At 35.8% G+C, this 18,270-nt stretch overlaps 1 protein-coding gene across 1 annotated transcript; it reads right to left on the reverse strand.

The window, feature by feature from the left end:
- Window positions 1-1,239: 1,239 nt before the first annotated feature.
- LOC137937594 (uncharacterized) lies at window positions 1,240-7,509 on the reverse strand. The gene is made up of 5 exons (XM_068782691.1): window positions 7,072-7,509; window positions 5,833-5,932; window positions 5,591-5,726; window positions 1,650-1,745; window positions 1,240-1,567 (listed from the first exon to the last, which is right to left on the reverse strand). Exons 1-5 carry the CDS (start codon window positions 7,436-7,438, stop codon window positions 1,430-1,432), a joined length of 837 nt encoding a protein of 278 aa, XP_068638792.1. The 5' UTR covers window positions 7,439-7,509; the 3' UTR covers window positions 1,240-1,429.
- Window positions 7,510-18,270: the final 10,761 nt, after the last annotated feature.

An 18,270-nucleotide genomic window follows, 5' to 3' on the forward strand; every position in this document is an offset into this window, starting at 1 on the left:
TTGAGCTCGGGTACTTTTTGGCCTCTGATACTGGCCTCGTTGTCTTTATATTTGTCACCGACAAGTTTTTTTGGTTTTTTATTTATATTGATACCATAGATCATAACTTATCTTGATGAATACTAAATCACTGTTCTTGGTTTTCAGCATACCCATTGCTACGCCTGCGAGCACCATGATATACTGCACTGAGATATATCAAAGAGAAACGTCTGGTAACATTCAAAGGCTTGTTTTTAGTGAAGTTGATGTCGCAGATATTGGGGCATAGTGCATTCCTGGATCTTATATTGATGTGTACGATTATCAGCCGTCTATGGGCATAAAACTGGTTTCGAAGAAGTTCATAATTCATCTTCATAGATTAGTGGATCTTACTTTTGTAGATTGTATATAAATTTATAAACATATAGAAGTTTCAAATATTTACTTCTGTCATGCGGAGAGACGCTGCATCTATGTTGTATTTAATATTTCTGAAGAAAAGATTATGGCTGGGATTAATCTGGATAGAAAGTGGCTAATTACTGATAATTTTAGGCGCAAGTGAGACGATACGAATCTTGAGTTGGTCATGACCTATATGGAAGCCTCTCGTTATTGGAAATTGAAAGACATATCACTTCTTTGTGCAATATTTAAGAGGCTTCCATATGAAATTATTAGAAGCCAATTCACTGCGTTAGGGAGAACTTCAAACACTTCGTCCCCATTCATACGAGATCTCCAGTTGCGTACATGTGCTCTACTAGAGAAGAACCTTCAGTTTTAACACAAATAATTACCACCCATAAGGACGTTTCATTGTTAATCTACCCGACATTGTTCTGAAATTTCTACTCAGCAGCCGTACTTTTAGAGCCAGCAGAATCTCTTGTCACACCGAACCAAACGATGCACTATGACATCCTCTGAAAAGGAAGTCAAGCGGTAGGCACTGTTGGTGTGGTCGGATCTGGAGGCATATGGACAGGACTTCATGGCACCTTTCGTTAAATTACGCTCCTTACCTTGCTTTCAAACTTCTCTCAAAAACACTAACGTATCTCTTTTAGTAGCCGGTCAAAACTTTTAAATCCCCCACTTCTCCCCCTCCCCCTGTTTGAATGATACAAGAGCACTGTTTTTACTCCTTTCTTACTAGTATTTATCGTTTTTAATGAATTCCAAAAGAAGTATGCCACGCTGAATACATATAACTTCCAGTAGGAAAATTTTAAAATTCTTTTAATTTGCCTACTAATCAAATTGTTGTTGCTGCGAAATCTGCTTTCTCTAAATATTGCTTGTTCATGCAATATTTCCTATACAAACATGACATTCATAAAAGAAATATGTATTTCAGTAGCAGGCTTATTTTTCAGATAAGAATGAAATATGTTCAACAAAAAAAGAATTGGTAACTATCTACCACAGCATCGGGTCAAATTCAAATGAAATCTTCTTGGTCTTCTATTGACCGTTTACGTGCTTCCAGGTTCAGTTTGAGATTTTCCGGGAGTGGCGGCGTCCTTCCTCGGCGAAACAAAATAGCTAGAGCCCTCATTTTGTGGCAAATATCAAACACCTGCTTACAACCAAATACAGTGTCAAACGCTAACATTGTGCAGTCATGTTGAGTAGAGGACAGCAAAGCAGCTATAGCTCACCGACGATGCTTCAAGTTTCGCAACACCTTCACAACCTTGGTCCCCACCCTGGAGAAGGTTACAATATTTCACTGCATCCTGCTCATCCTCGAAGACCTGGAGTAAGCACAAAACATGAAATACCTTCAGTCCTATACCATCCAAAGTCAGCTTTCAGTGTGTGTAATATTTTGTCTTCAATGTTTCCTTCTTAACATACTGCGGATGTGTCTCATCCAAAATTTGTTACAGTTTAAGAAGCACAAGAAGGAATCCTGCTAAAGAGAAATTGTACACCGATTTCTCCTTTTGCACTATTTCTGTCTTAACATACAGCAGATCTGTCATATCTAAAACTTGTTACAGTTTAAGAAAAACAAGAAGAATTCCTGCTAAAGACAAATTGACTTTGAGGACCTAAATCGATCGGGTGAGAGAAGTCATGCACTTGGAACCAGTCTCAATGCAAAAAGGTATGTTAACATTTCATTTCATATGTGCACACTGGAAAGGATTCAGCAAGTATCATAAGCTGGACGAAAGTAATCCTCTCCTCGGAGATTTCTTCATGTATTTAAAGAAATTACAACTTTTTGTAGCTCTCTCAATGTGTCCTGGTAGCATACTTTGCATTCTGCCCTGATAAGTTGGTTATGAAGGAGTTCCTCTCCATTCTCTCATTATGTGAAACTCCTTTTCTTTTGCCCTTCAAGGGTGACTCCTGTTTGTAATCTCTCATTGTTTTTCCAAAGCTCTTAGGGATAAAGTCAATTACCAATTTAAAAAAAAAAACTGAGATTTCGTCCTATTAAAGTAGTTGCCATATATGTTATAGGATCTACTTTGCTAAATGGGTTAAGGTTTTACTGAGGGAGGGGACATAAGACAAGGCTCTTATGGTTAGATTTATTATCTTTCAGTTACAGACAATACAAAAGAGGAATTAGCTAAAAAAAAATTAATGAGAAAGAAAGAAGAGCTAAATGTTAAAGTGGAAGATGGCACTAGTGCGGGCCTGAAAGCATTGAACTATATTTGTTTTATAAACTGCTGGCTTTCTTTTCTTCCCACAAGACCCAGATGGCAGCATGAAGAGCAGCCAACCGTGAAATTTCCCTTACCTACACAAACTTCTAGAAGAAGCTTGCAGCAACATATCAGGGGAAGATGCAGGTGAGTAGAAATGAAAGCCAAAGTTGTGCAACATGACACTCTGAGCTGTAGTTCAAGGGGCAATGTAAAAAAAATGCAATCCTCTGATTCATCTAGATTTAAACAAAAGTGTACATCTAGCATTTGAGCAATTTCCCATAATAAAGGAGCCAATGACTTCCAAACAAGAGCAGAGGATTCGTGATTGCAGTTATTCATGGAGAAAAACCAAGAACAAATGACATACTATATAAAAACTGGATAATTTCCAAACTGTTTGGTCCTTTCACCTTCCTGAACTGACTTGACCTTCTACAAGAGTGAGGAGCCTCTAGACCTCCCCAAATTCATTATTATGCAATTGACAATCATAGGTAGTTACTTGTTTATCTCTCTCAAGTTTATATAAAAGGGGCAAAAGAGGACCATGAAGGGTCATAATAAATCCAATTGTATGACCAAAAAGCTACCCTATTGCTATACCTCACATGAAATTGAACTCGCACAAAAAATAATGTACCCAATATTAGGAGCACTTTTCAAAGACTTGACATGGCAAAATATGTCGAACTTGGTAATTGTATTGAATTGAATGAGACACAAATCACAATGATTTATATGTACAACAGAGTGTTACTATATTAGGTAACTACCTAATCCTGGAAATACAAATCAGAATCAAATCAAAATCTAATCTAATCCCTACAAATCAGGAATTACAATCACTAGATAAAGTCAAATATTCATAGCTGCACATGAACTAAAGTTTTCCACATGCTGCACATGCTGTATTCACAGCTGTACACGGACTGTATTTTCTAACATGCTGTACATGCTGTATTCACAGCTGTACACGGATTGTATTTTCTCACATGCTGTATTCACAGCTGTACACGGACTGTATTTTCCTACAATCCCCCTCTAGCTGATGAATGGATATCATCCATTCTAAGCTTGCTTGTTATTCTCTAAAAAACAATACCAGACAATCCTTTGGTAAGCACATCGACAAGTTGATCACCAGTAGGAACGAAAGGAATACATATTAGGCCACTATCCAGCTTCTCCTTTTTTGTTTTTTTTTTTTTATCAAAGTGATAATATATTAACAGAGAAGAAAACTACAAACTAAGGGGGCCTCCTGTTATGACCATTGCGGGAAGGGAGGTCCCATGTTTAGCAAGCACATCGGCCAAAGAATTGGCGGAACAGGGAATATGACACCAAGTACAAGAGAATGATTGCAACCCTAAAATCCTCAGAAGCATCAAAAGAAGAAGGAAGAAGAAGCAAGAGAAAAGATGACACATGTGGACCCATGCACATGAAATGGGGGAGCAGGAGCTCAAGGGCAAAAAAGGAAAAATAGCACTCAAGGACAAAAGTGGAAATAACGCCAAAAGTCAAGGGTAGAAATAGGAGTCTTAGCTTCCTCTTTTTGATGAATTCTTAGAATTTTTACTTTCCTTTCTTAATGAATATCTACTTTCCTGGATTATCTCCTTTGATTTTGTAATCTTCCCTTTATTTATATAATTAGGGAGCCTAATTGATTGTTCCTCTAAACATGTAATGAAAAAAGTATAAATAGGGGTCTTAGTTGAAGGGAAAATCAATCAAGCCTATTCCCAAACCTTTCTTGCTCTTCTCTCCCTCTCCTAAAATTCGTCCTCCCTCCTCTTTCTCCCTTTCTCTCCCTCTCTTCCTCTCTTCTTCTCTCTCTCCCCCTTGCATAGAAACATTCTTTCTTCCTTCTTCCAAGATGCCCACATGGTCCCTCTTGCCTCCAAGAGCCCCTCGTGCACTCTGATAATCCCCTCCATCAATCCATCAAAGCACTCCATTTAGACACAAATTCCAGCCTTTTTACAAGACTTCCAGCCCTAGTTCCCTTCTTGAAAGTTGAAAAAAGTAGGACCTTGAAGAGGTTTCTATCAAGATCTTTCTTTGCAAAGAATCTCTCTTCAGAAAAAAAAAACATAAAAACTTAGTCACTTAGCTAAATGATTTGGGAGATACACCTTTTGAAAGGAAATAAAGCATGATAGACTCTATTTTCACCTAAATATTGGTTAGACAAGGTACGATAAACAGTAGTTTGGAATGTCCACCAATGTGGCTTTAATAAGAGTAGTCTTTCTAACAAGATTTAGATAGTTGCCTTCACAAGAGGAAAACTTTCTCAGATCTTATCAACTACTACTATACGATAAATCCATGATAACCTGCCAAAAAAGAGAAAAAGACCTAAATATAGCAAAGCCAAGGACACAACTTTACAGACTAAACCTTCAGAAAAACATTTCTCATCAGATTACAGAATATTGACCCCAATAAATGACGTTTAGGATCAAGTAACAAGTTGGCCAGATATAAGCTCATATATAGACAAAAAAACTCTAATTATAAGGATTTGGTCCAATTTACCAGAGCAAAAGCATAAAGTGTTATCGGCGAACTGGAGTAATGAAGTGCTAAAATGGACTAGGCTTGGAGTGAGATTTGAAGGAAGCCACGCTGATGACCAGCACTAAAGATAGGGGTCAAAGATTCATCTACAATACTAAACAATGGAGTCAGTGGGCAGCCTTGCTGGATCTCTCTAGAGCTTTAAAAAACCCTTTAGCTGCTCCGTTTAATTGAAAATGAAGCTGATTTAGAATCGTACATGGGCAAATAATGTACCCAATATTTCTGATGCATGCTATAGTTGAGAGAAAATGAAAAGATACCCTCAACTAGATGACAAACTCACAAGATCTTCAAAACATGCTGCATGGACAACAGATGAGACAACTGTAGGTACTCACCAGAACTCCTTCCCTAATATCCTCAACTACCATCCAAAACTCTGTACTGTCTCTTGATTGCCTGGCCATACTTCCAGCTTCTGACCTCTGCTTTTCACCCTTGGGAAACAAAAGTCTCAGCTCTTTCTCAACTTCACTGCACAAAAAAATAAAAAAATACAAAAATACAAAAATAAAAAAATCCTCAAAAGTTGCGTCAAAATTGAAAAACCTAAATACAGTTCCACACAAGTGGACCAAACCTGCGACTGCTTCTTGTTCTCATGGTACATAACTGATTTTCCCTCTGAGTGAGTACATATACAAGTTTGGATACCTCTCTCCATGGATTGGCCTCTAAAACTGAAGAGGGAGAAAAAAACTATCAAATGTAGATTTTGACACGGCAATGAATGAGGATAATCAAAACAGGTACATCAAGTAGAAATTGTTAAGGCCCTGCTTTCTGAGCAAAAGCCAAAAGGTATAAAAAGAAACTAAAACAAATGCGTACAAGACCAGTTTAGACAGAAATTAGTCTAGGTTCATTATAACAATTTCAAAATGCAGCTTTTGTACTAGGCGATAGAGCTTTAAAATCGGTGTTATTCTTTTTTGGGGTTTTCTATTATATTGGTTTCATATTCAGTTACCCCCCAAGCTTAGTGAGATTCAAACTCAATACCTCAATCTAGCAAACCCCCCAATATGACCACTGAGCAGCAGACCCAGTCTTGAGTTTGGAGTTAGTTGTGACACAAAAAGTAGAGGGAAGTTTGACCTGCATGTCTCAATCAACTAAAAGGCTTAAGATTCACAGGTATGCACAACACAATCTCATTAATATTAGGCCACATTAATCAAGCCTCCCCACGCCTCCAGTCAACATAGTCTACACGTTGTAAATTCACAAACATCCAAAGGAATTGCAGAGTTAACTGTAGTGCTGCTGCATTTAAGCACCTGAGAATCACCATTGTCAAGCTTAGCTTGTTAGTGGGAATAAGTCTACATGGGTCAATATCAAGAAAGATACGATTATTAATTGAAAAAAATTCTCCTAACTTCAATTAGCCATTTTGGATATACATAGACCAACTTTAACGTGGCAGGATGTCTGCCTTAGGTTGTCTGTTTAATTTGAACTCCCTGTCTCGAAGCCCGTTGCCAGTTTGAGTAAACTTGGATGTGAGGAGGGAGTGTTAGTGAGAATAATTGTACATAGGTCAATTATGAAGAAAGTAATATGTATTAATTGGAAAAAGGCTACTAATTTGTTGGGATGGATCTAAACCCTACTTTAACATAACTGACTCACCCAACAACTCGTTAAGCATATCATGTGACTTTTGCCTGTGGCACCGATAGTCAGTTAAAAGGAAATTCCAACGTACGTAACAAATATTCAACCTTCTAATAGATAGATGTTTGCATCCTCATCAGCCAGTTTTAATTCATGAATCAGATCATGAGGGAAAATAAAACGGGATCGAGCATCCTACCATCGTAGCTGCTGCAACCAATGGTCCGTTCAAGGCGGTGTCGTATATAGTAAGCACGAGAGGACACTTGTCTCACGAATTCAACAGAATTTTCGGGAATGTCACCGCCCATGTGAAGAGCCTCCTCCAAATCATTACCTTCCTCTTCTCCTGGACTTCCAACTGATTTGCACGCAATCCTCTTACATCCACTTCTCCTTGCTGATAAATCCCCAAAAAGACTGACAGTGAATGAGGAGCTGAGAGCCGGAGGCGGGTGGTTGCAATTTCTTGCGTACGACAAGATGATCTCAGTAGGGCGATGCACTTTGTAAGCATTTGAAGGAAGCGTAATCGATGCAGTCAAGGCTGTACGAAGAGATTCCATTCTCTGGCCCGAGAGAGAGAGAGAGAGAGAGAGATGCGCCGCAATAACTATCAATAAGTTTGCATCTTACATCCAGACTGCAGCGTTAGCCGGTGCTTGGTCCATCTGCCTTGATATTTTTTTCTTTCTCGGTTAGTGCCCAGAGGAGGGCCAAATCGACGGACTATTGTTTGTCATGAAATTTTGTCTTAGGGGAGGCGTCGAGAGCCGAGCCTAGCCGAGCCGAGCCGAGCCGATCTTGAGCCGAGCTGAGTTCCAAACCTAAAATTGTTATCGAGCTCCCAAAAATTTTAATCGAGCTCGAGCCGAGCTTCGAGCCGAACTTGAGCCTCAACATACATTTAAAAATTTTCAAAAAAATATATATCAAATAAATTGTATATAAAATTATATAATTAAATTATACAATTATATATTAAAAATATATATCAAATAAATTGTATATAAATTGTACATACATTTTACATAAAATTGGGCATGACATCTATATAAAATTAGGCATAATCTATATATATAATACATGTATAAGATTGGGCATAACCTCTTCTTAAAATTGAGCATAATCTATGTATATAATAATACCTGTATAAAATTCGGCATGACCTTTACTTAAAATTGGGCATAATCAATATACATAATGCCTGCATAAACACTCCATAAACACTCCATAAAATTATCTATATATTCCATAAACATTCTATGAAATTGTTTATACACTCCATAAAATAATCTAAACACTCCATACACTGCATAACTTTATAAATAAACTCCATACAATAATCAAACACAACAAAATTAAATGAAATATCACTATCAATTTACAATCACCCAAATAAAAACTATAAATCTATTATAAAATTACAAACTATAGTTGTTTCTCTTAATGCTAGAAAATAATATACGTCCCTGCATGAGCAAAATCTCCACCTATGACAAAAACAAAAAAAATAAAATTAGTTATTGTCAGATAAAAAAATACTCTTCCACTACTAGTTACTTAATGTCTTTAAAAATATTAAAATTACCATGATGAGAGAAACATGAAAAATCATGTAGCTGGTAGCATTATCTCTACACTCTTCTTCTCAGGCTGTAATAATAAAACAAATTTTTAATAAATAAAATAAAAAATATAATAATAAAGAATTAATCAAAGAAATTCACCTTTTGATATTTCTTTACACCGTGAAGAACCCGAACCCAATTATTGCCACAAATCAAAGCTTGAACCGTCTTTGGTGCCAAGGAAGAACGATATGAGTCTATTACTTTACCACCAGCACTAAATGTAGACTCTGAAGCTACTGTGGATATGAGAATTACAAGGATGTCTACTGCCATCTTAGATAATACCCAAAATTTCATATGTCTCACTTTCTACCATTCTAAAACATCAAAATCATATTGTGAAGTTTCCTCACAACTATATACACCTTCTTCAAGATAAATTTCCAATCCTAACCTTGGTGAATTAGCTACATCCTTTTGTTTCATATAACTCATTAACTTTGACCAACCTGAACTTGATGAAGGCCTACGACTTGTGGAAACACCCATAGAGCTAGTACTTGAAACAATCTCTTCATTTCTAATATCCACATTATATAAGGATACATATTCATCGTAGATCTCATATAAGGTACATCGAACTAAATTTATATTCATTGTAGCTTCCTCCTTAGAATATATCACTAGAAAACACATTTCGATCAACTTTAATTTAACCCTTGGATCCAAAACTGAAGCAACAACCATCAATAAATTGGATTCACCCCAATACTTCTCAAATTTCTCTTTCATTCTACTAACCATTGTCCTAACGAAAACATTTTCGTTTTTAGAATGAAAATCCAGAACTTATTTTACCTTGTATACCTCACTAAGGTACAAATTAGAAGTAGGGTAGTCACTCCCAGAAATTATATTAGTAACTGCATTAAAAACTTCTAGAATCTCACGCACCATGTCAACCTTTTCCCATTCATCAAAACTTGCCAAACAATCATAAGTTGGTTCTCTAACTTTAAATCTAAAGAATGCATCTTTGAATTTTTATGCAGATGACAACATATCATAAGTGGAGTTCCAACGAGTTGAAAATCAATAACCAACCTCTTTTGACCAAGTTCTAATTGTTGTACAATTTCAGAAGAAGTGCGAAGTCTAGCCTCCGATAGATTTATGAATTTGACACTTTCACGCACATTATCAATGATATCCTTAATCTGAACAAGACCATCTTGGACTAATAAGTTCAAAATATGAGCACAACAACGCACATGAAACAACTTTCCACCACACACCAAATTTTTATTCCTTGAAAAATTTTGTTTCAAAACTCTAATAAAAACATCATTATATGCAACATTATCAACTGAAATACTAAAAACTTTATTTTCGATCTCTCACTCTTTCAAACACTTGTAAATAGCATCTGCTATATCAACGCCATGACGAGGAGGAGGAACATGCACAAAACTCAAGACTCGTTTTTGTAGCTTCCAATTACTGTCAATGAAATGCCCAGTAATAACCATGTATTCAATTTTTTGATTTTGGGACTTCCAAAGATCCGTGGTAAGACTAATCTTGTTAATCTCTTTTAATAAAATTTTCAATTTCTTTTTCTCTGCCTCATACACCTCCATACACTCCTTCTTAATGGTCTTACGAGATATTTTATCATAATTCATATTTGCCATCTTCATTACAAAATTAAATCCCTCCTCTTCTACTAGCATGAATGAATGCTCATGCATAAAACTCCAATGACCAATGAGTACTCTCATTTTAACTTGACCATATTTTCCTCCAAAATCCATAAAAGGAAGTCCAGATAGACTCTGATCAACATTAGACCCCGCTCCCAGTGGTTGAAAGTTTAAGGTTTTTTGTTTTCTCATTGCCACTTTTCTACTAGTGCAACGTTTCAAATGTCGACTCATATGTGTGGTCACTCCACTACTAATAACACTCAAATTGATTTTACAATGAACACACTAAGCCTTTTTTGTACCATTAAGTGATACTTCTTTGAATTCCAACCACACATGAGACTTTTTTTGTCTTTTTGAAGTATGGGTAGAAGCACCTTCATCCTCATTTATGGTAATTTCATCTGGGCCCACTTCTATGATAGAGGGTAGTGACTCTGAGGAGTTGAGTCACTATTTATGGCCACACTAGAACTAGTGTTAATTATTGATGTCAATTGATGAGGTGTTGACATTCTTACTTCTACAAGAAAAACAAAATTACAAATTAAAAACATAAAGAAAAGAAAGTTATCCAAACAACAAAGATCTTACACATAATTTAAGATATTTGTCTATTCTTAGAGGAAGGTACGTGGCATTGTGACAATTGGGAATGACCCTTGTCTTTCAATGCAGCGGGGTATCTTTGAGCCTGTAGCCCTGCACCCAATAGTTTCCAGTCCAATATACCGATCCTTTTTTTATATATAAATTTAAAACTTCTAAGAGAAAGAAATAATCACACCAACATTCTCTTCTAATATTCTGATGAAATTCAAACTCACTACCAAGAAATTAATGATAAAAATGAAAAAAAATCAACACTTACAGAACCCGAAAGTGTGTTCGCCGTTTAGAGATATCTCCAAAAGCCTTTCCAAGAATGAAGGAGCACTACTGAAACGAAGCGAGAGTTAGAAATTTTGTAGGGTTAGGTCGGCGACGAAAAAAAATAGAACATTAAATAAAAATCTTACCTCCCGTCGGACCGTCACTTTCTTATCGTCAGCGAGGAAGAATTTCGGATGAAGAAATCGAAGAGGAAGGATAAAAATCGATTTTAAAAAAGAGAGATAATTTACATCTGTCTATATCTAACGTATCAATTCAATGAAATATGAACATTTGACAAGGTTTAGGCATCATATATCATCCAATGAGTGAATTTAAGACATCAAAGGTTCACACACAAGATCTCAATTTCCAAAAGATAGAAAAGGAACTATCAAATCACTTTTGCTAATACATCAAGCCATATAACATTTTAGAATAGCAGCAGATATAAGTTCAATGAGAATTAAGAAAGGACAAAAACTAACATTTTTTATTCTTTTTTATAATAAAGAGAAGTTGGATGCAATTAAGAAAGCTCTTGATTCCATTAACTATAATAGAGTATTATTGAACAGAATATGTTATCAACACTAACATTTTTTTGTTTTTTTTACAATAAAAGAGAAGTTGGATGCAATTAAGAAAGCTCCTAATTGCATTAACTATAATAGAGTATTACTAAACAGAATATGTTATCAACACTAACATTTCTGTTTACTTTGACAATAAAGAGAAGTTGGATGCAATTAAGAAAGCTCCTGATTCCATTAACTATATTAGAGTATTATTGAACAGAATATGTTATCAACACTCAAAATCATGAAATAAAATTTCATTGCTAAAATATATCAAGTAACAATTTGAATACCATTGCTGTTTATTGCTGAAATATATGATAAACGTACAAAATTTTATAAGAGGTCAGACACCTAAAAATAAGAAGGCCCAAAAGAAACAAGATCCCAAAACATAAAAATATTTGAAAGTCTAGAATAATAACTTCATTTATGAAGAACAGTACAATTTGAGAAAAAAAATCATTGATAACCAACTGTTTTCCAAACATTATAGCACTTGAGCTTAGTAAGTCATTCTGAGATATACAAAAACATAACAAATGACGAGGTGGGAGATTTTTCTCCCCCACCCTTCCTTTCCTTTTTGAATGTCATAACTCAGTATGAAGTTTCCTGGCTCTCAGCCAGCTAGAATGCAATTGATGGCACACTCAAGCAAAAAAGAAAAAAAATGAAAAAAAAAAGAGAGAATAAAATAGGTCAACCTCTAGTAAGAACAGGTGTCACTGAAGCACCATTGAACTATTTGAGATGCAAACAATTGCAAGAAAAATAGAGTATACCAAAAACTCATCTAGTAGAGGAACCTATATTACAATACCAAATGCCAGAATTTGAATGCCCCATACATATATTTTCCCAATTAAATTGATCAATATTCTTTGTTAAGTGTCTTTCAACTGATTGTTTGCTTGTCCAGTTTACCAATTCACCAAGCTAATTCCTTCATCAAGTTTCATAATATTTACTTCCAATCTAAAAGTCACCTAAACATTGACAACCATTTTCACCTTCACTTGTAACCTTGTTTGCACTCACTACAACAGACATATATGTATGCCTTCGCAAACACTACCTATTGTTTTACAGTCATCCCCACAGGAAACTACTACCTCAGATAAAGTCCACAGTGAATTTTGTGACCTTTTGCATTAGAAATGGACACCCTTTGTATTATTCTTTCCATCAATCGGTATCCCCTATTAAGAGTTCCAAGGAACTATCTTTGAGTGGATATAACCATTAAGCACTTTTGAGTCAGTCAGAGGGAACGAAGAAAGATGATGGGATAACATACTAATGAAATCAACAGAATATGGAAAATATGTGTTTAAAAAGTAGAATTTTAGAAAGAAGGCAGTAACTTACTTGAATTGGCAAGAAGCTCAGAAGAGAACCCCATTGGAGTGTTTGCTGGTAGAGGTTTTGGTAATAAATGTTGTTATTCTAACCCACGCGAACAATATATTCTGCAAAACAACAAAAATAATATAGCTCGAACAACTTTACTGGATGTCTTTGCTGCTTCCCTTCAAGAAGAAGAAGTTGTACACCTCAGCTGAGAAGGGGTGAAAGGAAGAGAGGCCTATACCCCGTTATTAAACAAAAATGATACTTAAAGTTTACTTGTCAATATTTTCAAATCCCAAATATATAACCAAGCTTTAATAGAGGGGTATAGCTGTTTTTATTTGTTGATATAAAAATTTTAAATAAGCCATAATTCGCCCCTCACCCACCAAAATCACTTAAAACTAACTTTAACATTAACATTAGGATTGGAATTGTAAAGGATATTTCCTTGAAATAGTGGAGGTTGTGCAGATGAGACTTGAAATAAGACATGAGAACAAAGAGAATAATTATGACCATCTCTATTGGAAAATCCATCCCCCAATGTTTTTTTTCTGTAAGTTATAGAGGAAAAGGAAACATCCTTATACAATCTGTATAAAATGATCTTCTCAGTATGTTGTGACAGTGCATTTCCTTCTACCCTTAAATCAAGAACTCACCGTTTCAAAAAATCAAACAGTATCAACACTCAAAATCATGAAATAAAATTCATACTGGCAGTTTTCATCCAAGGATTTCTTCCTGAGTGTACTTTGTAAGTTCAAGAAAACTGTCAGTTGTAAATATCTTAAAAAAAAAAAAAAACAGATCATTATCTTTGCTTAGGCATAACTGCATTCTAACACATAACATTTCACTTACAGAAACAAAGTGTTTGCCGTTCGGATATCCAAAAAGACTTTCCAAGAATGAAGGAGTACTGCTGAAACGAAGCGAGAGTTAGAGATTTTGTAAGGTTAGGTCAGCGACCAAAAAAAAATAGAAGATTAAATAAAAATCTTACCACCTTCCACGGATCGTCGATTTTATCTCGTTAGCGAGGAAAAACTTTGGATGAAGAAATCGAAGAGGAAGAAGAGAAAGAAATCGCCGAGGAAGAAATTGAGGAATCGAAGAGAGAGAGGAAGAACGAGGGATTTGAAGACCAAATCCCCCATTTCCCCTGAATACCTGCCGACGGAAAGCGATTTCCACAAGCAATCATGCAGAAATGGCAGAGTGAAGTATGGGTTTCGCAGGTAGTAAGACGAAACGAAGAGACGGTTTCTCCAAAAATTTCCAAATCCCCCGATCCCCAAATCACTCATTAAATTAACGAATCGACTTGCGAGCCGACGAGCCGAACCTGGCTTTGCTCGAGCTCGACTCGTTAATCTAAACGAGCCCATTTATGAGTTCGAGCTTGGCTCGAGCTCAAAATATAACGAATCAAACTAAGCCGAACTTGAGTGCCTCACGAGCCGGCTCGGTTCGAAGCCACCCTTATCTATACTTATATGACCAGGAAATTAGGTTGGCATTCCTGTAAATAAATTATGTGATTCTCAAGTATGTCTATTTACGTTTTATTAAAGCTTCACCCATGTAGTTCTTAAAAATTACTGTAATAAAATATAAAAAATAATATTTATTTTTTATTTTATGTTTTATCCATTTTTCAAAAGTTTTTGTGAAGGGACCCGCGATCGAGATGGGAGAGGCCCCACTGTTAGGAATTAGACACCCTAATTTCAAACTAAAGAGAGCGATAATAATAATCGTGTGAGAAAGGAAAAACAAACACGGAAAAAATAACAAAATTTATACAGGTTCGCTTCAAGGTAAGATTATGTCCTATTTTTGTCGTTGCAATAATCCACTATGAAGATGAAATAGTTTACAAGAGAAATCGCACACACTTACATATATTTTTCTCTAACACATCTCTCGAGCCACAACTCAAGATGCTCCTCGGATGAATGATTAAACATTAATAGCGGTGCCCCTAAATATAAAAGAAAAATTAGGGCAACCAGATTACAAGTGTGCAATCCCCCTAAATGCTCTTAATGAATTGCCATCTAATTTTAATTTTTTTGTCTTAGCTCTTCTTTTTAAATATGATTTGGTCTTCCTCTCATTGACAAAAATAATAAAAAATTTAAGCAAAAGAAGCAAAAAAATAAAAATAAAAAAAATCTGAATAATCTGACAAAGCAATGGGAATGAGGCGAAGCGAGTTTGATTAAGTGTTGTTCGTACCTTGCAATGGAATGGCAACTAGACGGCATCGGCGTCATCAGAGACGATGGAAGAGGGAAAACAAAATGAAAGAATGAATAAAGAATGAGATGCCGTTGGGAATGAGTTGTGACTACAAGGAAGAGGACGACAGTGAAGAGAGGCAGAAGGGAATGAGGCGAGGTGAGGGTACATGGCTAGGAGTCGGTGATAGCGTTCGAATGGGTTATGCGAGCCGGGCGAAATGAGAAGAGAGGGAAAGAATGGGGAACAAGAGGCGAGCAGGAGAGTTGAGCAGGGAAATTTCGCCTTGGCCTTTGATCAAGATCGAACCGGGTTGAACGGCCAAAAATGTGATTTCGTATTTTTTTGCATGAAATCAGTTTTTGTATTGGATCACCCGTTTATATGTGTGTATATATATAATTTCTTTTAGAGTACAAAAGGAATTTATGATCCTAAGAAAAACAAACGATAAAAGAAATGCCCATAGAGTTCTCCAAAATCTTAACCAAAAACTTCTCAAAGTTTTAGGGAAGCAAAGAAACAATACCCCTGCACAGAAAAGGACATAGCATAATCTACTGGTAGTGCTTCACAACATTTGCAGCAACACCCCTTGAAAGAATAGCCTTTTCTTGTTTTCACTTTCTCCCAGTCGACTAAGCTTTTCAATCTTTGCAACCTTTAATATGGCATTTTATCCAAGATTTTGTTTTCTTCCTAAGCTAGCATGAAAATAGGCATAATCATGACAAAATTAAGAGAAACAAACGAATAAACAAAGAAAAAAGGAAGCAAAACTCACTGAAGAATGCTATATGTACATAATAGACATGGAAACAACCATTCAGTTAAGCATGGTTCGAGGATCATTTAAAGAACACATAGCAGGACGATGAACCTTGCTCAATCAAGAAGCTAATTCAGGTGCATTATGATGGGTTGAGCAACAACATTGCAATAGGAACACTTTAAAAAAAAAAAATATATCATTGCAGTTGGAATACACCTTTTGTACAAATTACTGTGAAATTCAATACTATGTTGATAAATTAAATAAATTAATGAAATAACTTAAGTTACTAATTTTTAATTTATTATTATTTATTTAATTAAAAATTATTATAAATCAAATTTGAAATAATAAATTAATTGATTAATAAATAGTTTAAAAAATAAACAACAACAATTATAGTAAACATAATAGATACCCTTCACAATATTTTTCAATGCCTAGTGCAATTACACTTGCAAGAGAAATTGAAGAATGGGGAGAAATCCTTTTGGCCCTCATAACATTTACTGGAGGAAATGTTGGAGATGGTCAAACCCACCTTTGAACCTGCTTGTGGCTCATGAGAATATGAGAAAACTTATACCAACTCGAAATTGCCCCAACTTTGGCACGTATCAAACACTTGACGAGCTGAAGAAATGGATAGCTTGCTACAACTTGTTCTAGAAGCACCACAACTTTGAATATAAATAACACAAATTAACAAAAATATAAGAAACACAAACTATATAAACAATAGCACTAAGTGGCTCAACCAGATGCAACTTTCTTTTGTAAAGTCTTTTTATCTTAAAAAAAAAAGGTGCTTTTCTGCCCAAAGAAGCTTTGGCAAACGCAATATATTCAATACCAATGAAATATACTCAACAAAAAATAGGTACAACATCTAAATCAGATAAAAGAGATCATAATAGAACAAATGAATTTAGACTTTTAACCATTCTATTTTGAAAGCACAATTCATCTCAAGTAGTGTGTGGCTTAAGGGCCCTAAACCCTAAACCCTAGTCACCTTTCTTCTTCAAAAATGTCTTGATTGAAAAGACCCAATATACAGCAACGAGGGTAATGAGGCACAATGAGCGTGTCAAGCCGGGTTAAGATCCTGAGTTAAGCCGAGTCAAGAGATTGAGTCCAGCTGGCCAAGGTACCGAGTTAGGCTGTCAAGTGACCGAGTCAGGTACCGAGTGAAGCCAAGTCGATAGACCAATATAGCTGAGTCAATAGTTGAGTCGGTTTCAGACTTCGGATGTCCAAATAAGCCTTAATATGAATCATATACAACTTAATATATCATAACCATATACTTTGGATGTTCAAATAACCAACGGGAAAAACAATTTGGTGTGGCACTAAAGTGATGTAATTGACGTCTAAATACAACTGGAGGCATCCAAAAATAGAGTGAATCCAGCTCAAGGATAATGAGCAATACGTGACATCCAAAAAACCAATTGGAGACATCCAAAAATATAGTGAATCCAGCTCAAGGATAATGAACAATACGAAGATACAAATCTGATGGCTAATGAGATTGATTCTTCCATTGGAGGCAACTTTCCAAGAGTACTGGATAATAAAGAATCTCTCACAGATTTAGAGAAACTTTCCAGCTTATAATTTCAAAGATTGATGGCAACTTTTTGGAGGAGATTGACGAAAATTTCCAAGATATCAATTTTAATCTCGCACGGGGACGTCCAAAATGGCAATGAAGTTGAAAATTTTTGTTGTTAAAGAGATTCATATCAAATCAGGATTACGTGAGCCCTCTGATAAAAACAGCAACGTCCCAAAAAAAGATCAAATTTTTTAGGTGGCTAATGGCTTTAGGATTGTCATTCTTAGCATTGTTGTTGCTGTAATCTCGAGCTTCATCTCTGTATGAGGAGCAGAAGCTTTAGCAGTCTGGCATTTTTGAAACATTATCATCGTTGATGAAGTATTCCCATACTTTGCTAACATTCCAACTTTCTCTTATACTGCTTCTACCCAATAATTACTGGACAAAGAAAAAGATGAAGACGAAGATAGTAAAAAAAGAAGATTAAATGAAGCGGGAGGCAAAGAAGGCATTCAACGTACTTGGTGGAATCTGACTGCCTTCCCTTGAAATCAACTCTAATAGAGACCCTTCAACCCGGAACTAGAGACCTATCAGACTTTGGTCGACGCCTCGACTTTGCAGCAGGGTAGCAACAAGCAAGTTGCACACTAGTGCCATAGGCTAGAAGTATCTTACAACCAAGAACGAAATCATGCTTGCAGAGATAATTGATGTAGAAAAGC

This window comes from Aristolochia californica, unplaced genomic scaffold (assembly GCF_029961685.1).
Source record: "Aristolochia californica isolate CCGP_79_NKW_82.1479 unplaced genomic scaffold, dmAriCali1.0.hap1 SCAF_7, whole genome shotgun sequence".
Lineage (NCBI taxonomy): Eukaryota > Viridiplantae > Streptophyta > Magnoliopsida > Piperales > Aristolochiaceae > Aristolochia > Aristolochia californica.